This window comes from Gorilla gorilla, chromosome 3 (genome assembly GCF_029281585.2).
Source record: "Gorilla gorilla gorilla isolate KB3781 chromosome 3, NHGRI_mGorGor1-v2.1_pri, whole genome shotgun sequence".
Classification (NCBI taxonomy): domain Eukaryota; kingdom Metazoa; phylum Chordata; class Mammalia; order Primates; family Hominidae; genus Gorilla; species Gorilla gorilla.
In genome coordinates, this window is record NC_073227.2 from 207,513,666 (window position 1) to 207,536,646 (window position 22,981).

Genomic DNA, 22,981 nt, shown 5'->3' on the forward strand with positions numbered 1-22,981 from the left:
AGTCTATCGTTGTTGGACATTTGGGTTGGTTCCAACTCTTTGCTATTGTGAATAGTGCCGCAATAAACATACGTGTGCATGTGTCTTTATAGCAGCATGATTTATAATCCTTTGGGTATATACCCAGTAACGGGATGGCTGGGTCAAATGGTTTTTTTTTTTTTTTTTTTTTTTTTGAGGCAGAGTCTCATTCTGTAGCCTAAGTTGGAGTGTACTGGCGCAATCTCGGCTCACCACAACCTCTGCCTTTCGGGCTCAAGGGATTCTCCTAACTCAGTCTCCTGAGTAGCTGGGATTACAGGCGTGTGCCACCATGCGCAGCTAATTTTTTGTATTTTGTTAGAGATGGGATTTCATCATGTTGCCCAGGGTGGTCTCAAACTCCTGAGCTCAGTTATCTGCCCGCCTCAACCTCCCAAAGTGCTGAGATTACAGGTGTGAGCAACTGTGCCCGGCCTATAATTTAGTTCTTTATCTGGTTGCGTGCACAACTTGTAATATAGAGCAGCAAACATTTATGACCACGAGTATAGCTATCCAGTGCTAACTCTGCCAACTGAAAGGTTTGTGGTGTTGGTTGTGGTTGTGATTGTTGATGAGCCATTAACTGATTTATGTTCAGCCTTTCCCTCCGTAATAAGAGGCACTCACCCCACTTTCATTGTTTGTTCCATTTACAGAAAAAAAATTGTTCCATTTGCTCATTTATAAATAAAATTCTCTATTCATTTTTATGCTAGAAATCTTCAAAAAGTGAAGAAGAATGCAATTACCCCTTTTGTGGCACTCATTTACAATAAAAGTTTACACACTCCTTCCCCTGAATGCATTCAGCAGCTTACTCTCACCCCAGCCCTGAACCGCATTCCTCAGTTAACATGTAACTCTCCATACATTCTGTACTTCTCTTGACTAGTAGAATTGGAGGGGTTTATAACGCTGACAGCACATTAGCTCAGAAACTATGGCAGCAGCCAGGTAAAAGTTGGAAGTTTCCTCCACCACTCCGCTTTTCCAGACATCTGTCAAGAGCGAGGCCTTGCGCAGCGCGTGCATCTCACCCGGAACGTGGTGCTTTTTTAAACCGAGTCCACCTTTACTACATTATTGTTGGTCATCAGTGGAGACGGTTTGCATTTAACCCTATCGGCCACGTCGTTAGAGCTGTCCACAAAGAACATCCTGGCTGTACAGAGCGAGACTATAATTCTCCTGTATTCCTTCCTGAAATTTTGGTTCAGTAGCCCGTATATAATGGCATTGAGGCAGCTGTTGAAATACGCCATGTAGTAACTGGCAACAAACAGCCACTCTGGGATCCTAGGCACCATGCTGGCGGGGTCAGAGGCCACGGCCAGGCCAATGAAGTTCAGAGGAGCCCAGCAAATGGCAAAAAGGACAAAAACCACAAACATGGTGACAAAATTCCTGAAGTCCTGTGGTTTCAGTTTGGGTTTGCGGTCAGGTTTCACCCTCTGTCTGACCTGGAGAACCAGGATCCATATTCTCAGGTAACAGAAGATGACTATGATCATGGGGACGAGGAAGTGGAAAACCACCACGGCGATGGTGTAGGCGGAGCTGACGGACTGGGCGAAGGTGCACGAGTAGATCCTCGGGTCGTACTGGAGAGTCCCTGCACGGAGGTTGGGCAGGACGGCCGCCAGCGTCAGGAGCCATATGAGGAGCACGTAGCAGAGGGAGTTCTTGCTGCTGTACAGTTTGTCGTACTTGAGACTGTGGCAGATGTAGCAGTAGCGGTTGATGGCGATGCCGGTGATGTTGAATATGGAGCCGATGACGCTCAGGCCCATCAGGAACCCACTGACTTGGCAGTGCAGATAGCCCAGATTCCACCCATTGTTAAATATCGACATCAGCACCAACGGGTACGGATAAATGGCCACCACCAGGTCTGCCACGGCTAAGCTCACCACAAAGATGTTTCCTGAAAGAGAATCGTTTAGAAAATACAGTGAATACCAGTTCACAGTGGGATTTCTGTTACAATTGTTAAAGAAGGAGCTGCTTCTGCAGCTCCGATGACCTGACGTCACAGCTGCGGCTGCACTGCAAATGAAGTGGAGGCCGTTTCACAGGACGCCAGTCCACTGCCGCTCCTGACACATGGAATCCGCTGTTCACACATTCCCACCTCCCCAGAACAGGGCCTGTTCCACGTTCAAAACTGCTGTCTTTCAAACCGTTCAGTTTCTCATCTCTTAAAAAGTCCTGAGATCAGAATGCTTGCACACCATCTGTTGTTCTGGAGCCTTCTACATCACCTGAGAAATCTCATATGATGTCAAGCCAGCCACAACTTCCTTAAGTTCAAGTCTTCATTCCCTCTGTAGTCCTTCAGCAGCTCTCAGGGGGCCTCTAGCTTCTGTTCTTGCTGATCCCATAGAGGGGGAGTTAAGGGCAAGAGGGATCTGTCGTCAGCCGTCTGGATGAGAACATGGCTTCACTCCTTACTAACTGTCCAACTGGGGCAAGTTACTTGATCTCCCCAAGCACCTGCTTCCTCCCCTGGATGATGGGATAATGAGCAGCTTCCTCTTAGGGCTGTGGTGAGCACAAGATGAGACTATCTGTGGTGAGCACCATGTACCGTGTCTTACACCATAGAAATGTTCTTATTCTACGACTCCCTCACCTTGAACCAAAGGAAAATGCAGAAATTCTCTTAGATCTTATAAAGAACTTACGTTACAAAACTTAAACCCTAAATAGTCTGTTAATTTTCTCAATTAATATAACAACACATATTTAATTACAGAAAAAAAAAACTCTAGTCACTTTTTTATTTTTATTTTTTTGAGACAGAGTCTTGTTCTGTCACCCAGTCTGGAGTGCAATGGTCCGATCTTGGCTCACTGCAACCTCCGCCTGCAGGGCTCAAGCAATCCTCCTACCTCAGCCTCCCAAGTAGCGGGGACCACAGGTGCACACCACCACACCCAGCTGGTTTTTGTATTTTTGTAGAGACGGGGTTTTGCCATTTTGTCCAGGCTGCTCTCGAACTCCTGGGCTCCAGCCATCCACTTGCCTCGGCCTCCCGAAGTGCTGGGATGGCAGGTGTGAGCCTTGCTCCCAGCTACATTAGTCAAATATTATGAGATGTTCTGCAAATATGGTTTTTTTCTTTTGCGGCTCTTCTGCCTCTGTTTCTTACTATTCCTTTTGCCTCCAATGGCTCCTCACATCAACTTTCTAAATCCTGCCCGTTCTCCCAAGTCTATCTCAAATAGAAATGCCAGAAGCCTTTGCTCATTTGCCCACCTAGTGGTAAGAGCTTCCTCCTTTGAAGGGTCTTAAACCACTTTATACTGCTTTTTACTCAGATTAAATTATAATAAATTCAATTCAGTTTACATATTAAATGCATATATTTGGTGCAGGGGGAAACAGGAATTGAGAGACAGGAAAAGCCAAAAAGATTACACTAGAGTGGCTGGGCAGTGGCTCACGCCTGTAATCCCAGCACTTTGGGAGGCCAAGGTGGGTGGATCACCTGAAGTCAGGAGTTCAGGACCAGCCTGGCCAACATGGTGACACCCCGTCTCTACTAAAAATACAAAAATTCGCCGGGCGTGGTGGTGGGCACCTGTAATCCCAACTACTTGGGAGGCTGAGCCAGAAGAATTGCTTGAACCTGGGAGGCAGAGGTTGCAGTGAGCAGAGATTGCGCCATTGCACTCCAGCCCGGGCGACAAGAGCAAAACTCCGTATCAAAAAAAAAAAAGAAAAAAAAGAAAAAGAAAATTACACTAGAGTAAGCAGCAGCACCAGAGCACGCACAGAACCAGAAGCAGTGAGGAAAGGGGTGCGCTAGACAGGGACGGAGGGAGCCCCAGGTGGAGGGACGGAAGATTTCACCTTCTATTCTATTGACCTGTAGGCCAGGCTTCCCTGCGTCTCCAGAGGGTGGCCCTCGTGAGTACATTTCCTCATATTTGCGTCCTAGACCACACCCAATAAATACAGTGACTTTTGCTCATACACGCAATGAGTTCATTAAACTGTCACTTCCCAATATTTGAAATGAGACAGCCCATAGCAGTCAAGATGAAAGAAAGGTAAAATTTGTGCCATTTATTTAGGAATTTCAGATAAATTGTCATAAAAGCAAATTCTTTAAAAATTGGTTGTTTTCATCCAAATTAAAGTTACAAAGGCAAATTTATTTTCCCACAGATCACTTTCAATTAGCATTGAAACATTGAAATTCCTAAGAGGCGTATTTTAAATTATTAGCTCAAAATGTTTAATGCTTTAAAAGTACCTATAATATGTGAAATTCTGTTCCAAATTAAACTGTCATTGTAACAGCGCATTTGTACCCAGAGTGTCATGATGACAAACTGGCCTAATATGGATTTATTTTTAAAAGAGCTTAAAAATGAAATCACAAATGATGTCATAAATTTCTTTCATGGCTCGAATACCCTGCTTCATTTATTTTATAGTAATTATGTTGCATTACAATTCAAGCAATTACATTAATTAGATCATTAATTCTTTGAATTAATCCCATTTTACAAATCTTGGTGAAAATTAATTAAGCCACAGACTCCCCACAGGTGCCGCTGTCAGGCAGCTCACATAAAGCTTTAGCACCGGTGTTCATGTGTGCATGGGGTGTGTGTGGTGTCTGGGGGGAGAAGGAAAAAGGGAATTTCCTTTTTTCTTTTATGAACTTCACCAGATAAGAGTCATTAAATCATCTAATTATAATTATACACATTATAAGTTCATCTATTCCATTCTCAAATCTATGTAACTCCAGACATATGGACAATCTACCCATTTTTACAGATATCCAGGACTGTATGCAACAAGCTTAATAATGCATTCTGAAATGTAAAATAATGTCTGTTCATGGGTAAGAATTTCTTCTCTGTTGAATATAGTTCCAATCCTTACTGTGGCAGAATCATAGAATCATAGGGTGTTAAAACTGAGAGATGGGTTAATGATCTCCCTGGATAATTCCTACTTTTTAAAGATGAGAAAACAAAAATATAGAGTTAAATTGGATGAAGTCATACAACTACTTAGTGAAAGAGTCAGGATTATACCAATGCTATGAACTGGTGAGTGTTGCTCAATGTTATTTCCCTGAGAAAGCTCCTGTGCTCCTACAGATACGAGACTCAGAAACTGGGCCCTGTGGCTACGTCCTGGCTTACAGCCTCTCCAGGCACAATTCTAAAGAAGCGTATTTGAACTAGAACATTCTAAAGAGAAGATGGGGGAAGAAAACACCTAAGTCAGTATGCTGGCAACAAGACGAACAGCGAGCAGCCTCATGGTGATTAAAGGCACCAACTATAAAATGCACAGTCAATATTTGTTTCCAGGAATAAAACCTTAAATTGGAAGTGAAATATGGCACAGATATGAATAAAATAAGGTAACAGACAACTAAAATGTCAGCTTGCTGGGAGTACCTTCCTCAGAATTAGTCCCGTGAGTCCCTTCTGGGAATGACACAGCAACACGACGTTGCTTTTCTGTTTATCGCGATTATGTCTCTACTTCTCCCCATCTCCCACAGCCCCAGCTATCACCTCGGTGAGGACACTGCCTGTCTTAGACATCTTCTCCCTCCGCCTTGAACAGTACCTGGCCGAGGGTTAATCGATGCACAGTGGGTTTATATTGTGTCAACTTCGTGAAGCTGAAAAGACTTTTCCTTGCACCGCTCCGGGTTAGTGTTGCCCACAAGAGGCAATTGCGTGAGATTTTGAAGGCGGAAGTGCAGCAGTAGCTTGCTCTCTGCCCTCAGAATGTCTGTCAAGTGCCAGACACCACCACAAGCTCGACACTCCGAGTCTCATCTGCTGCCCTGCAGGGGGTGGGTGGCTGCAGTGTCCTCACAGCTTCTCCAGCTCCTGCTCACCTCCTCCTGGCTTGAGCTTCGACCATCTTCCAGAGCTCCAGTCCCTCCTCCCAGGTTCTAGCTTCCCCTGCGTCTCCTTCTAACATCCAGCTTTCCTTCTTAACTCCGTGGACTTTAGACAGCAGCACCAGACACAGAAGCGAAAACCTCAAATACGCTATTTAATCAGCTCACACAACTGCTCTAGCAATTTTGCTTCTTGGATTGATTGAACCCAGACTGATACAGAATTTGGTTCTGGAAGTGGACCAAGGAGAACCTTCAGGACGGTTTCTCTGTATTGGTTTTGGGTTACCTGCAGTTGATTCTGTAATAGGACTAGATTTAAAGTTTTAGAAACCCTATTTCCAGTAGTTAAGGGACACTGGTAGTCACGGCCTGCAGGGGCAAAAGAATTCCCTAAAAGACCACCTGGGCTGGGTGTGGTGGCTCATGCCTGTAATCCCAGCACTTTGGGAGGGTGAGGCGGGGAATCACGAGGTCATGAGATCAAGACCATCCTGGCCAACACGGTGAAACCCCATCTCTACTAAAAATACAAAAATTAGCTGGGTGTGGTGGTGCGCACCTGTAGTCCCAGCTACTGGGGAGGCTGAGGCAGGAGAATCACTTGAACCCAGGAGACGAAGGTTGCAGTGAGCTGAGATCATGCCATTGCACTCCAGCCTGGCAACAGAGCAAGACTCCATAAAAAAAAAAAAAAAAAAGACCACCTGTATTCACCTTCCAAGGTGAAAACAATGTCATTGCATCACCCTCCAACCACTAAGACGAAAAACAAAATATACCAACCATACAAAGGGTTGGACGTACTAAACCAACCCATTTCCTGAGTGACTCAAAAACCTGTCAGTGTTGACTGGAGCCCAGAACAAGGCCCTGAAGGCTGCTCAGCCACCTGATCCATCTGATCCAATGGCTATGGTCTAAATGTGTCTCCCCCAAAATTTATGTGTTGACACTTAATCGCCAATGTGATAGTATTGAGAGGTGGGGCCTTTAGGAAGTGATTAAATCATGGGGTGGAGCCCTTACAGATGAGATTAGTGCCTTTATAAAAGAGGTGCTAGGGAGTTGTTCATCCCTCCACCATATGAGGACTCAGCATTCATCTGCTCCAGAAGACACAGCAAGAAGGCACCATCCTGGAAGCAGAGAGCAGCCCTCACCAGACTCCAAATCTGCCAGTGCCTTGATTTTGGGCTTCCCAGCCTCCAGAACTGTGAGAAACACATTTCAGTTATTTACAACTTCCCAGTCTATATTGTTATAGCAGCAGGAACAGACTAAGACACCAATGGGGCTTGAATTGTTTATAAGGTCATCCCTTGGTATCAGCAGGGACTGACTCCAGGATCTCCATAGACACCCAAATTCATGGATGCTTGTATTAGTCCATTCTCATGCTGCTGATAAAGACATACTCAAGACTGGGCAATTACAAAAGAAAGAGGCTTAATGGACTTACAGTTCCACGTGGCTGGGGAAGCCTCACAATCATGGTGGAAGGCAAAGAGGAGCAAGTCACATCTTACATGGATGGCAGCAGGCAAAGAGAGAGCTTGTGAAGGGAAACTTCCCCTTATAGAACCATCAGATCTTGTGAGGCTTATTCACTATCTTGAGAACAGCATGGGAAGGACCTGTCCCCATGATTCAATTACCTCCCGCCAGGTCCCTGACAACACATGGTAATTCAAAATGAGATTTGGGTGGGGACACAGCCAAACCACATCAATGCTCAAGTCCCACAGTTGGCCCTACAGAAAGTGTGAATATGTGAAGTTGGCCCTCTATATCTTTGAGTTCCACATCCCTCAAATATTGTATTTTCAATCCATGATTGGTTGAATCCCCAGATGTGGAACCCATGGATATGGAGGGACCACTGCATGTAATAGGGAGGCTGTAAAGAGGCCTTAGCAGGCACATTCAGATGACTCATAACACAGACCCTTAGTACTTTGCAGCAAATCTGTGCTCTCCTTTGCAGATACCGTTTTTTACTTCCTACTTGGCCTTGGTAGAGTCTGAATGCTCGAACATGGACTCCCAAGTGACCATGTGATCTGAAAGCTGTCTGAAGGACCAGGTGCTGTCTGTCTGAAGGACCAGGTGCTGACTGACCCACCAAATCACCAAATCACAAAGTTGCCCATCACAGCATCAAACAGAAGCCGCACATCCAAGATCTGGCTCCAGCAGCTCCTGAAGGCACAGGGAAGATGCAAGAGCAAGTGGCTCAGAGGCCACAGCCCGCGTTCCCACCACCCTGCCTCCATTCCCTCAGCATGCTCCTATGGCCTCATGAGGACGTGCCCCTGAGCAGCTGAATAAGAAAGAAAAAAACCTTCTTGCCTGGTGTCCACATGGCTTTTCATGACCTACTGACACTACCTGAAATTGGATGGTTGCAGCACTACAGACCCAATTCAGTACAGCCCTGAAAAACAAGCATGGAGGAAGACCCTCCCAGGAAACAGAACTTTGAGCAATGCTTCAAACTGGTTGTTCATTTTTCCTGGAAGGAGAGAGGGCCACAGGTTTAGATCTGCACTGATTAATGGGCAGTGGCTAATGGTCAGCTAGATCAGGGGTCCCCAACCTGATGGGGACAGTAGCTAATGGTCAGCTAGATTCATGGGCAGTGGCTAATGGTCAGCTCAATCAGGTTGGAGACGCCTGATCTAGCTGACCATTAGCCACTGATCTAGCTGACCATTAGCCACTGCTCTAGCTGACCATTAGCCACAGACTGGGTCCGTGACCTGTTAGGATCCAGGCTGCACAGCAGGAGGTGAGCGGCATATGAGCAAGCATTACCACCTAAGCTCCCCCTCCTGTCAGCTCAGCTGTGGTATCACATTCTCATAGGAGTGCAAACCCTATCGTGAACTCCATGTGAGGGATCTAGGCTGCACCCTCCTTATGAGAATCTAAGTAATGCCTGATGATTTGAGGTGGGACAGTTTCATCCCGAAACCATTCCCCCACCCTGTCCTGTGGAAAAATCGTCTTCCATGAAACCAGTCCCTGGTGCCAAGAAGGTTAGGGACCACTGAGCTAGATGGGCAACGATTTGGAAGAAACATAATTAGAAAACCGGTTACGGGGCTCTGGGGAAGACGTAGCACACAGACCTCTCAGAATGGACACTTGGCGTGAAGATATTTGTGTCTTGATGATGCAACCTGTGTATATCAGTTAATCTGTCTTTGGCCACCAGTCCTTGACCAATGGGCTCACAAAGTTGTCATGGCAGCAAGGATAGAAGTTATTCATGAGCTCAGCAACAGATTACTCCTCATGAAAACTGATCTGGATGCAGCCACTGCTGCACTGCTGAATGTCCAGCCTGCCAAGAGTGGAGATAACACCAGCGGAGCACCATTCCCTGGGAAAATCAGCCACACACTGCTGGTAGGTGGATTACATACCACTTCCATCATCAAAGGGAGCAGTGGTTTGTTCTGGCTGGAACAGAGGCATACTCTGAATATGGATGTGCCTTTCCTATCTTTTCAGGCCCTTAAATCTTCCAGCAACCTAACACCCACGGACGTACAGGATGCCTTCTCCACCATGATGGTATTCCTCATGGCGTTGCTTTTGACTAAGGAATTCCTCTGACAGCAAATGAAGTATAGCAATGGGGCCATGTCTTGGGAATTCACTGCCCTTACCAGGTTTCCCATCTCAAAACAGCTGACCTGATATGTTGGTGGAATGGTTTTTGAAGGTTCAGTTTCAGCACCAGGTGGGTGAGCCTAGGGTACAGATCCCTATCATGTGGCACCTGCTCTAAGTCAGTGATTAACATAGAATGTTGTTCATCCCATGGCCAGGATTCATGGATCAGAAAATCAAGGGTGAAAATGGCAGCTCATCCTCCATATTACCCTGGTGATACCCTAGCAAAATGTTTGCTTCCTTTCTGTGAAACTTTAGGTTCAGTTGGTCTAAAGTCTTAGTTCCCAAGGGAGCAATGCTTCCACCAGGAGACACCCCTTTGGTTTCATTAAACTGGAAATTGAGGCTAGGCACAGATCCTGGCACTTTGGGAGGCTGGAGTGAGTGGATCACTTGAGCCCAGGGGTTCAAGACCTGCCTGAGCAACATGGTGAAACTCCATCTCTACAAAAAATAAATTAGCCAGGCGTGCAGGTGCATGTCTGTATTCCCAGTTACTCGGGAGGCTAAGGTGGGAGAATCACTTGAGCCCAAGAGTTCAAGGCTGCAGGGAGCCATGATGGCACCACTGAACTCCAGCTCAGGCGACAGAGCAAGATCCTGTCTCAAAGAAAAGAAAACCAGAAAACTGGAGGTTGAGAGTGCCACCTGCTATTTGGGGCTCCTCATTATAGTGAATCCATAGACAAGGAGGGGGGTTACTGTGCTTAACATGTTTAGTCCTGATCATCAAGGGGAAACTGGGTTATGATTGCACAGTAAGAGCAAGGAAGTATAGATCTGGCATGCCAGAAATCCCCAGCCTGTCTCAGTACTCCCATGCCCTGGGATTGAAGCCAATGGGAAACCAAAATAACCCAATACAGGCAGGAATGCCAGTGTCCCAGAGTGTTAGGAATGAAGGCTTCAGCCATCAGAACATGCAAAGAGCCAGAGGGCAGAGGAAATGAGGAGGGAATGGTAGTTCCAAATACCCACTATGGCCACCTGGCCAACTGCAGAAGTGAGGGCTAAAATAATTATGAGTATTTCCTGCTTGCTTTACCATGAACAATTTGTGAATATAGTAATAACTTTGTGTCTCTTTCCCTCTGCTATTCCCCTACCATCTCATATAAGATGTGTTAATAGTGAACCTTGTATCTCAGAATTTAAGTTATAGGATATCAAATGGGGAATGTGACTCAACTAGAATAATAAAAATGATGTAAAGTTGCATAAAGAGACTGTATTTTCTTTTACAAAGAGGGTTAACGTATCTTCAATTTTACAAGGGATAGTTGCTTTGTTAGATGGAAGCATAATTTTGATGTTTCCTTTATTTCGAAGTTAAATATGGTTAAAAGATATAGCTAGAACCCAAGTTGCCAAGCGGTGGACTGTGTTGAATTAGTATTGTGTCAACTTAGCTAAATTGGAACTATGCTCCCTAGAATTCTGTTTTCTGCATAATTATAGGATAGCCTCACCCACAAAAGAATTTTGTATAAGATTTGGAAGGTGGAAATGAAGCAGCAGCTTTTTTTTCATTTTTTCTTCTTGAGATGGAGTCTGGCTCTGTCACCAGGCTGGAATGCAGTGGTGTGATCTTGGCTCCCTGCAACCTCTGCCGTCCCCCACCCCCACTGGGTTCAAGCAATTCTCCTGGCTCAGCCTCCTGAGTAGCTAGGACTACAGGTGCATGCCACCACGCCCAGCTAATTTTTGTATTTTTAGTTGAGACGGGATTTCACCATATTGGCCAGGATAGTCTCGATCTCTTGACCTCATGATCCACCCACCTCGGCCTCCCAAAGTACTGGGATTACAGGCGTGAGCCACCATGCCCGGCCTGCAGCAGCCATTTGTGTAACGCTTTTTTATGCTAGATATGCCATTATTAACTAGTAAAAGTCTTAACTAATAAATCTACAGGAACTTCCTATCCTGGGCCAGACTCTTACCTTTGATCAGTCATTTCTGCTCTTTTTTAGAAATCCCACACTGCAATCCTCAGGCTGATTTGCATTTGAATGAATACTTCTGCATCACTTTGCTTTTTTGTGAATTACACAGAAATCTATCAACCTATCTGACACTGTGCAAAGTGTGGACCCTGTGTCTGAAGTTTTCATGAACAATGAAAATGTGTATTTCTGAAAAACTTGTTTCTACAGCTCTAGCCATCTTTTTCCTCATTTGATAATCTCCAAATCTGTGCAATGATTAACCCTGCGGACACTTTATTTCCTTCTGCGTGTGGGTTAGCAGGGCCCATTACCACAGCAAGCCTGGGCTCCAGGCGGCTTCTGCTCATCCTCTGTCTTTCACAGGTGTTGTCGTAGACGCTGCTGGCGCATTTCTCCCCAAAGTGTCTGTGAGTTCTGGGCGCCTTCATTTAGCAAGGACTGGATCCTTCCCCAGAGACTGCCTTCACTGATCACAGAGCCACTGAATGGGGTACAAACGACCAGTCCCTTTGCCTCAAGTAAGGGCAACTCCGCTGGATTTATGCCCAGAGGCCCCAACTTATGGATGAGGCCAAGTCTCAGCTTTCCCTGAGACCCCATCCCTCCCTGACCCTTTCCCCTGCCCTGATCTGCTCTCCTCTCTTTCTTACAAGCTCCCCCTGAGAGTGCTCCCGCAGCAAAGCAGGAGTACCAAGCCTCTGTCTCAGGTTCTGTTTCTAGCAAACCTGAAATAGACCTTCAGCTCTATGATGAGGTTGGGTGGTTTCCTAAAGAGGTCACTGGCTTCTAGATAGAAAAAAAGGAGCTACTTACTATGGTGTCTTACAGACACGAGCCAACCATACTGGGTAGGAGTTACAGGCTGTAGCTGCCCACCGGCACTGCTCTTCCATGCTTCCAACCTCACTACGTGTGCATCTGCTTCCAATATTAAGGCAACATGAAAACACACACATTTGCACAGCAGTCTGTCTCCCTCTGAGACTCAGGTCCTCACTGTGGACATGAACCTTCACATTCTCACGGTGAGCACAGAGCCTGGCACATATTAGGTGCTTGGAAATAATTTGCTGATTGAATTAATGCACCCTTTGGCCTCTGAACTACTCCCTCAGAAAAGCAGAAATTACTTGCTCTTCTGCTCCTATCCACTAAGATGTTGGTTTTTCCCAGCAGGTCAATATTCACTCCTTCTTTCATTTCAGCCTGGACTTTAACCATGTGGAAAGCAAGATTAGAGGCCCCCTGAATAGTACTGTTCACGAAGACTAAAAGGAACTGAGTGTGCCTGAGCTTAAGGATCACGAAGACCAGTAATAAAGAACTATTTGTAAACTTGGTTTGTATTTTTTAAAATTGCACGTGCATACATGTTACCTGTATGATAAGAGAAAGCTGAGCTACCGCAGGTGTGTAGGGAATATTCTCTGGCAGTACAAGGGAAAGGGAAGGGCTTTACTTCGAGGCATCAAAGCACACAGTCCATGTTTTAGATTCTTAAATGTAAAGAGACTATACCTTAGAAAAGTGTCTTTTCAGATTACTAGAGGCAGTGTGCACCATGAGTGTAGAAACAAAAGCCGGAGTCAGATCCCAGCCATGCCACTTGCTAACGTGACCTCAGGTAAGTCACAGCTTCCCACAGCCTCAGTCTCTTAATGTGGAATAAATCAAGCTGCTTAGGGCCGTGGCGAGGATTTGAGGGCGTGTGGCCCATCTTCCTTTGCAGGATTATTCACTCATGCCTTATTTCTGTTCCCCTGTGATGGAAACCACACGTCTTGCTTCACGGAAGGTTCCTCCCTGGCACACAGTCCTGGCTAGGGAGGATCCTCCCTGATCCCTGCAATGGAACAGGGGTCTCTCCATAGCCCATGAGCCTCCTCTCATCCGCCGCCCCTCCTGCCGTCAGCCTCATTGCTCCCCTCCCCCTTCCACACACGGCTCTCCACAGCACACATGACAGCTCACCACCCCGCAATGCCCAGGCTTCAATAGCCCTGCAGTTTTCAGCGACATTCTTGGTGACTCCTTCTCCCAGCCTTTAACTCCTTAAACTCTCCACACTATAACATCCTCTTCATGTGACACGCCACCCACACCACACCCCATTAACGGGACATGCCATCCACACCACACCTGTTCATGAGACACTCTGCTCACCTGGCACCCTGTTCATACAGCACACCATCCACACCACACCTGTTCATGCAACACACCATCCACACCACACCTGTTCATACAACACACCATCCACACCACACCTGTTCATACAACACACCATCCACACCACACCTGTTCATACAGCACACCATCCGCCTCGCTCCCTGTTCATACAACACACCACCCACACCACACCTGTTCATACAACACACCGTCTGCCTCGCTCCCTGTTCATACAACACACCATCCACACCACACCTGTTCATGGGACAGGTCATACACCTCACACCCCGTTTAAAGGACACACCGACCTCCTCAAAACCCGTTCATGAGACACGTCATCCACCTCATACCCTGTTCCTGGGACACACTGTCCTCACACCCTGTTCCTGGGACACACCACCCTCCCACACCTTGTTCACGGTACTCGCTGTTGTTTGAACACCCTGTTCCATCTGAGCACCTCAGGGCTCCGTTGCCTCCTGGATTCCACGTGTCCTCCTGGCTCACCCCTCTCTCTCTCTATCTCACTCTGTCTCTAGTTCCCCATCTGGTCTCTAACTTGACTGTTGACTGCTGCTGTAGAGAAAACTAGTAGACCTTGGCACTGCTTTCTATTATACACGGTATTGTACACTGTACACTTTACATTGTACACTGTATTGCATATACACTGTATATACAATACAAGAGACCAAAGGCACCTGAGGTGTCTTTAAGAAATCATATGCATTCCTGCTTGTTCCCATCTGGATTTCAGTCAGTGTTAAAGGTGTAACATCCTGCAAATAATCCTGCTCATTTTCTATGCCCAGTGACTGTCTTCTGAGAAGGGTGGTTTAGTGAGGCATTTGTAACTTGTAAAACTTCCACAGTACAGCCTGACTGGTTCAGCCTTTCACCCTTAAATGGAAGATGAATTACTGATACTGTACCTTTATTCATCTTAGAGAATTTAGGATGAAACTTTAACAAAAACAAAATCATAATCCTTCAGCGACATTAACAGGCAATCAAAAAAAAACTATATGAACTCTCTTTAGGGTAGGAGTCTTTTTTCCCTTAGGCACTTTCCGAACCTTGAAGGACTCAGTGAAAACCCCATCTTAAATAAACAGATTAACTGCACTAAATAATAACTCTAAATTGCTAAATCCAAAAGAGAGTTTTATTAAAAATGGCATAATCATAATAGAACCCTATTTATATAAGAAAGTTAAATCAATGAGAGGAAAATATGTTAACACTACAAAAGTATAAAATAATATTCTCATAAAAGTAACTTTTTAAAAGTTAAAACTTTGACTCTATTTTTATGTACTTACAGAGTATTTAAAGACCTGTAAGTGTGAAATATTGCATTCTGCCTTAAAAATAAAAATATGTTTACACATCAGAACTCTACACCAAGAACACTAACTAACAAAAGGAATTTATTCTGCTGCTGGGAATGTTATATTTAATTCATAATGCACTTTAAGTATACAGCAAGCCATTTAGTCCTTACAATATTAGTACTGTCCCAAATTAACAAGTGAGGAAACTGAGCAAATTAGGTCACTTGCCCTATGTCACACGCATGGGATGGCAGAGCCAGGGTTTTACTCCAGGCATCTGGTTCCAGAGGCCATGTGCTTCAGAGGGACGTATCACAAAAAAAAAATGACCTATAATAGCACTAATCTTCCATAGATAAGGAATGCTTAATCTATCTATCTATCTATCTATCTATCTATCTATCTATCTATCTATCTATCTATAGATATATACATGTAAAACAATCTTTTAAAAAAAGTACATGGTAAAAGACTATATGATACCTACACAGACATATACACAAATGAGAACAGTTGGAAGTATTCCAAATTCAGAGGGAACAACGAAAGGAGCTAAAAAGATAAGTAAATAATAAAAGGAAAAAATGGAATGAAAACTAACTGGCAAAAATTCTTAAAAGTAAAAATTGCAATTTAAACCACATCTTAAAATAAAAATAAGTGAACCAGAATTTTCTCTTGAAACAAAGTCGTGTACTGAGCTCCTATAGATGGACATAGGAGGCATCCAGCAAGTATTTAAATAAAGAAGGAGGGAATGAATGCAGGAAGGATGAAAGCACATTATCCCTTCCAAGATCATAAGAGTTTTATATTCCTAAATATGTTCAGAAAATCATCAAAGAGGAAATACTAATTACTGATTACACATTTTTATAATCCACCACTTAATAACTATGTGAGAAAACAAGTATAAATGTAAGTTAGCAGGCTAGTTCTCCAGCAGGCGTTTCTTCGAAAGACCTGAAGCCAGTGTGTTCTTCACTAATAGTTATGCCGTGTCTCTACCACTGATCAGTTTCTTTGAAATTCTCTCACTGATTCTGTCTCAGTCTGCTGCTATTTCACATGTGAACTAGTTTTCACATCTCCCAGTTGTTACATTGTTCTCTCCTCGTAAGATAACAACTTTAAAAAATTCTCATGATTGCTTTAAGCTCCAGCTACCATCTACCAACCCACTTTCGCATTTCTCTTGAAAAAGTTTTCTGCTATATAAATATGCTCCTATTTTCATACTTTTGTACTCCAAGTCTTCTCTTTGTTTGAAAATAAAAAGAACACACATTTCTAAAGTGCCTCGATAGAAAGTAATCTCTTTGCAAGTCGGAGCCGCGTTTGACCCACGCTTAGCGCAGGACCTTGAATTGTGACGAACCCTCAAAAATTTACCAACCATTTACATTCTGCCTTATACTCTAGGAATGCAGTAAGTATTTATCCAGGGAAATGTTCAGTTCAATAAGCACCAAAACTACTCGGTATCAAAGCAAGTGAGCACGCTTTTAAACCATGCGCCTAACGACTCAAATTCACCTCCATTAAGCTGCATAGTATTCAGCACCATGCAAATGCATTTTCTCTCCCGTCTCTTCTTCTGAGACGGATTCCTTCAATGGCATTGCCGAAAGTGTATACAGCTCTGTAGAAAGACAAGTGTTTGAGCACTTCATCCACAGAATCCAGCAGTTTATTTCTTATCTGCAGCATTATTTAATTGCACTAAAAATCACAGAGATAGCACATACAGCTCTCAGGTTCCTGGTCACCTTGATTATTTGAGAGGGGCAGAAGTGAGGCTGCTGATCATCGTCATGAAGAGGCAGAGATGGCACCAATGATACCGTGCAGAGTTCTGTGCGTTCATAAAAACGCTTCTTTAACAACAATCCACTAATTGCCTTTTTGGTACTAGAAAACTCTAAAGGAGTATGTGAGTTTCCTTTTTAGAAGAAAGGGTATTTCTGTCAGCGAGGCAACTTACAAATATGTAGGAAAAAGGGAAAGCTTAAGGCACCTTGTAAAGATCTTACCATTCATTTCAGTTATTCTGGTGATTATTTTTAAAAGGTGCTAAGGAAGAATGGGCAGAATGAGCTCCAAAGACTCTGTGGAGATTTAAAGTGACTTCCAAGGCATGATAGTTTTCAGTGTAGATGCTTTTTAAAACAGAACCATCAAATGGCAGTAAATATTAATAGAAGGAGGTCTAATCTAGGACTATTTTATCCTAGGTTAACTCCCAAAATTGCCAAGAGAAAAATGATGCTGAAAGCAAGCAAAAGTAAGCTCTATCTTATCTGTGATTAATTTAACACTGAAAATTCCTGCCAGAAATACTTTCTTACAAAATGAATAGCTGGAGGAACGAAAGATCAGACAAATTCAATCATGTATTTGAGAGTCTGAAACTACTGTCATAACATTTACAGGGGATTCTGGGGATTACTTTGACATATTTGTAAAAACTTAGGGTTCGTAACAATGCACTATACAAACCAGGATAGAAAGTCATAGAAATCTGAACAACAGCTAAGAATACAAGGGGGAAAATCAATAAAATGTCTCTAAAGTAAAAAATTGCCTTGAATCAGTAATTTCAAATATTGTGGAAAGCAACAGGAGGGAAACGACAGCAGCGCCAACAAGAAACCTCTCGGCTTGGAGATCGCATGAAGTGGGGTTAGCTTGAAATCATTTTCCAAGTCTGTACAGTACAAGTTACGTCGTAGATTTTTGAATGGTAGCCTGCTTGCCCAAGGAAGCTACTGTAGCTTCCAGAGCTGATTCACTTAAAATTAGAGAACAGCTGAATATCAAAATAATCAGTCTTTAAATCTCAGGCCTTCTTGCTGCAGAGAGATAGTGGTTGTTACAAAAGGGAAAACTCAGACAATGGAGATTTTGTGTATTTTGCATAATGTCACAAATGGGAATTAGATTCTAAACCTTCCATTTCTGGCTGATTTCACTGTTTTCCAGTTCATATTGTCTACTTGGTTTTTTTTTTAAAACATACACTTAAAAAATAAAAACAATCTAAAAAGAACTAATCACCAGATGCATACTAGTATTAACATCATAATACCATTATTTGTACCTCATAATGATAGATAGGTGGGTAGGTAGGTGGATGGATGGATAGATGGATGGATGGACGGACGATGGGTGGGTGGATGGATGAATGGGTGGTTGGATGTATAGGTGGGTGGGTGGGTAGGTAAGTGGACTGATAGGCAGAATCTAAGTTTATCTTTCTAGTATCCCTGTAAGATAAGTGGCATCTTAAAACAGCCGTGGTACATCCAAGATTTGAACCAGATCTCTGAGGCCCAAAGTCCACATTCACTCCATACTCTATGCATCCTCTCTGAGTGGTAATGCAGAATGAATAAATATAACATTCTATAGAGACCTGAAAGAAACAAGTGCAAGAGAGGCTTAACACAGTGTCAGCCATCCAGCCATAGAGCCATTCTGGGAAACGATTTTTTAAAACATATACTGACAAGTTTACCCTACTGTGCACACAGATTAAATAATAATAATAATAAACTGCCTTTCACAGGTATCTTTCTAAAATGTATTATATCCCTGTCTTCTTAAGTAGAACACACCACTCATGATGACATCTCTCGCTGATGAATCAGGTGATGATAATACATATGTTACTGCACTGTGCTGCTTTCAGGAGCCGTGAATGGTGAGCAGGGCTATTTACATCTTCACAATGTAAGCACAAAAGGTTGTGCTTGTTCTGTTTCTCAGATCTGCATTTAATGAGTCTATTTCAACCCACACTGCTTGCTATTATGTGCTATTTCTTTAAATGTGTCAATCTTCCTCCTTATTTCCTGCTCATAATCTACAGGCACCTAGACACCAGCACCACAGTTTTGTGGCACTCTAAGTTAGAACAAATCCGCTGTAGGTGAGAGCCTGTCATTTTTGCTAATTTCCATTTATTGGCTGTACTCTACCTCAGTTAGATTGCCAGATAATTGAATTTTGAATAGGCAAGATAGTATTGTATTCTTGCCTGATATTTTGTAAAATAAGTTTTATTTAAGTATAATGTACATATAGAAAAGTGCATGAATCATAGGTCTATAGCGCAATGATTTCCAGCAAACAGAGCATGCCTTTGTTGGGTGTACCCAGAAAACAAACAAGCCAACACAGTATTACGTGTTTTATCCTTTTCAAAGTATTCTCATATGCGCCACTTCACTACAGTCATTGCAACACTCTTATGAGGCTAAGCGGTTGGGTATTACCTGCAATTCAACGAATGTGGAAAATGAAGTTTGGTATTTAGCTTCACTGATTTCTGAAATCAGAAGGTGCACAGCAAGGATCTAATCCTAGCGTTCCATTGCGGGAATCGTCCCTTATGCTATCAAATTTACTCAGAAGATATGATATGGTAGCTTCACTTCTATTATCAAATTGTGGACAAGAGTAGAGCGAATATTCTGTTGGCACCACAGATACCAGTGGTTGTCTGCAGCCTGCGTCGGCTGTGGCTGTCCAGTGTCCCGCCATGCAGGTTGTTAGCCATTTTTAATTTATTCCCTGGGAAGTCAAATGTCAACACAGTCCCTTGAGGAGAGCAAGGTGGCATAAATCACCACAATTATACCAGCTTTCCAAAGGAAAGTGATGGTTCAAAGCCTAGATGCCTTCACATTCTCATTTCTTCCATTCTCTTCTTCCCAACATTCATCCTTAAAGCCAACAAAATTAATTTAGCTGAAATGAGAGGTCTGAAAATCATCAAAACTTTTAATAAGCATACCAAAACTTATATTTGAATCAGCTATCCTTATCACTGTTTCAAATTACCATCCATTCCAGAAATCCTCAAATGGCTTGAACTGCACATATAAACAAAAAATCCCTATTATAAAAATATGAAACTTCTAAAGCTGTGCGGATTAAAGCTCACTAACGGTCTCCCAGGCAGCTACAGGAATATCCTCTTAAGAGCATGCCTTAGCAAATAAAATACAAAGTGTGTGTAAGGAGTTCTTAAGTTCTTAAGTTCTTCTTCAGAAAACACAAGAAGTAAAATTGTTCAGGCGTGATCATTTTTTACTTTTTATTTTATTTTATTTTTTTGAGATGGAGTTTCACTCTTGTTGCCCAGGCTAGAGTGCAATGGCACGATCTCTGTTCACTGCAACTTCCGCCTCCCGGGTTCAAGCGATTCTCCTGCCTCAGGCTTCCAAGTAGTTGGGATTACAGCTGTGGGCCACCACATCCAGCTAATTTTTAGTAGAGACGGGGTTTCACCATGTTAGCCAGCTGGTCTCGAACTCCTGACCTCAGGCGATCCACCCACCTCGGCCTCCCAAAGTGCTGGGATTACAGGCGTGAGCCATCGCGCCCAGCGTGAACACTTTTTAAAGGTTCTGCAGGATTCAAACTTCCCAAATGCTGCAGGTGTTGACAGCAAGGAAGCAGGGCGAGCTCTGGAGGCCAGCTCTGGGAATTCAACCCCGCTCACACTTACAGTCCCTGGGAACAATCTGCAGCCCCAGTTTCTCCTCTGTAAGGTGAGTTAACAACGGCGCCACACAAGGCTGCACTAGGATTCAATTAACCCAGTGCTCACAACCTGTTTGGTCCAGAGAAAGTCGTTTTTATTGCTAGGAAGGAAAGAGCCTCTTCTCGAAGTCAGAATTCCTCCAGTTTATATCAATCACCTACGAAGTGAGCTTATTCAATTTACTGACTCAAACTCAATTCATATTACTAAGTGCTTTAACTAATTCTCAGACTACAAACTGTAAAAGCATTACTGGGGGCGGGTGGGGGAGGCAGGGCAGGGGTGAGCCTCCCCAAAAGGAGCTAAGCAAAATTAGAGCTTTTCTTAACCACCTGGTTAAAACGAAAATATTGATCTTGGCAGACATGTTAAGTGCACGTTTCCTTCCCCACCCCTTCTCCCAAAAGTGCCTCCAAATAAAAAACTAGTTTCTTCAGAGAACCAAGCATCTAATCATCACTCAGAGGTCTGAACGTCCAGCATCCTAAGAACAAACTGTCCACAGGTTCCCACCAGAACAAGCCAGTTCAATGCATTGCTCGGAGGAAAAAGCAAGTTAACTCAAGCACACAATTATCTGTAGTTGCATATTATACGTAAGTGTACTCTTTCCTGCTCACGCCTGGCTACCTGCCTACTCTAACACAACAACTTCCGTTTTTAAAGTGTCAACTCGTTTACTTGGAGCAGCCGCGGCCTGCCGGACACAGCACGTTTGGGAGCCTCTCTTTCCACTGTAGGCTCTTAACTGCAGACTACTCCCGAACAGCAAAACCACGGCGGCTGCTCCATCATTTTGCCAGCTTCTATGTTTCCATATTTTAACAATGTTGGGAAAACTAAATCACATGTTAAGACCAAGCAATTGATCAGTTCGTTGCAGAGGCTGCTTGAGGAACTTTCTGCAGCCTGGACCTGATGCTTCTCAATCTAATAAACCTCAGACAGGACAACCAGACGGGGGTGTCCCCACAGGAAAGAGAACCCGACTCTGGTGGAGTGTCCCACCTCTTAGGGGCTGTGACTCCGCGTCTTATGAAAAGGCACTTTCAATGGGCAGGCTGGAGAAGAGTCCTCTCTAGCAAGAAAAATAACTCCAAGTCCGCAGCGTTTAGGAAAAAGAACCAAGTGCTTGGGGAAGGCTGGCTGCCCGCGGAGAGGCGCTGCGTCCGGAGCGCTGGCCCAGGGGAGGCGGCGCGGGCCCTACCTGCGTTCCTGAGCTTCTTGTTCCGATACACCGACAGGATGACCAGGAGGTTGCCCAGGATGTCCACCACGATGGTGAAGATGAGGACGCAGGCCAGGGCGGACGCCAGCCACGAGGGCTGCGGCCGCGCGCCGTCCCCGCCGGGCACGGGCTGCGAGGCGTTGGGCAGCGCGCTGCCGTTGCCCTGCATGGTCCCTGTGCGCGTCCCGGCCGCGGGGCCATCGCCCGCCTCGTCCGCCCGCCCGGCCACTTGTTAAGGCTCCGCCCGGCGCTCCCCGCGCCCACGCCCCATCCCGCGCGCTCCTCCACGCCGCGCCCCCGGACGCCCACGCCGCGCCGGACGCCACGGCCAGGTGACACCTGGTGTCCGCCGCGAGCCCACTTGGACTCCCCGCCCGCAGCTCGAACCCCGCACCACGGGCCGACAGCGCCCCGGTGCGGGAAGCCGGGCCCCGCCGCCGCGCCCTGGGGGCGGTGTCCCAGAGGCCTCTCCTCGTGGGCGCACGGCGGGGCCGTTCACTGTGTTTCTTCTCTGGGATGGGACTTTTCACCCAGCAGGGCCAGGCTGCCTGGGCTCAAATGCGAAATGGGATTGGGGCGAGTTCACCAGCTGTGTGCCCCACCGCCCTTATCTTCCTTATCTGCAAAATGGGAATAAAATACTATCTCACCTGTTAGCCTCATAATTAGTAAAATGTGAAAAAACCAAGGACTGTCTTCCGTTGTGTATTGCACCGCTTAAGATGGTGCTAGATGTTTCCGATAATGAAATGACATTTTCAAAGAAAAAAGTAAAAATCAATATTTGCAGATGATAAAAATGTATGTACTTCTGTAAGTACCAGTAAAAATGAGAAAGAAAGCACACTTAGATGGATCGGACACATGGCAGCAATGTAAAAGTGCTAGGAAATGGCCTAACCCGTTGTGTGCAGTGAGGAAAAAACTTTATGAAAACCATGAAAGGAAATTTAAATAAACGGAGAGACATACAGTGTTCCTAGCTTCGAAGCCTGAAATTTTCATTTTCCTCATATACTTTATGCCAGACCAAGAAAAATATCAAATAACCTAAAGTTTCTTTGAAAGAGTAAAAAGAAAGTGTAGGAAAAGGATTTGAATAAGATGAATAGGAGAGAAGTATGACCTACCAGTATCAAAATGTTCATTAAAAATTAC

The 22,981-nt window shown here is 44.5% G+C and overlaps 1 protein-coding gene across 1 annotated transcript; it reads right to left on the reverse strand.

Moving 5' to 3' along the window:
• Positions 1–280: 280 nt before the first annotated feature.
• MTNR1A (melatonin receptor 1A) lies at positions 281–22,194 on the reverse strand. Its single transcript, XM_004040725.4, has 2 exons — positions 21,803–22,194; positions 281–1,948 (listed from the first exon to the last, which is right to left on the reverse strand). Exons 1-2 carry the CDS (start codon positions 21,990–21,992, stop codon positions 1,080–1,082), a joined length of 1,059 nt encoding a protein of 352 aa, XP_004040773.1. The 5' UTR covers positions 21,993–22,194; the 3' UTR covers positions 281–1,079.
• Between the last annotated feature and the right edge of the window lie 787 nt (positions 22,195–22,981).

Coding starts and splice junctions, on each gene's coding strand:
- MTNR1A (XM_004040725.4), bottom strand. CDS start 21,992: ATGCAGGGCAACGGCAGCGCGCTGCCCAACGCCTCGCAGCCCGTGCCC. Junction 1,949..21,802: donor CAAGAAGCTCAGGAACGCAG/GTAGGGCCCGCG, acceptor ATTCTCTTTCAG/GAAACATCTTTGTGGTGAGC.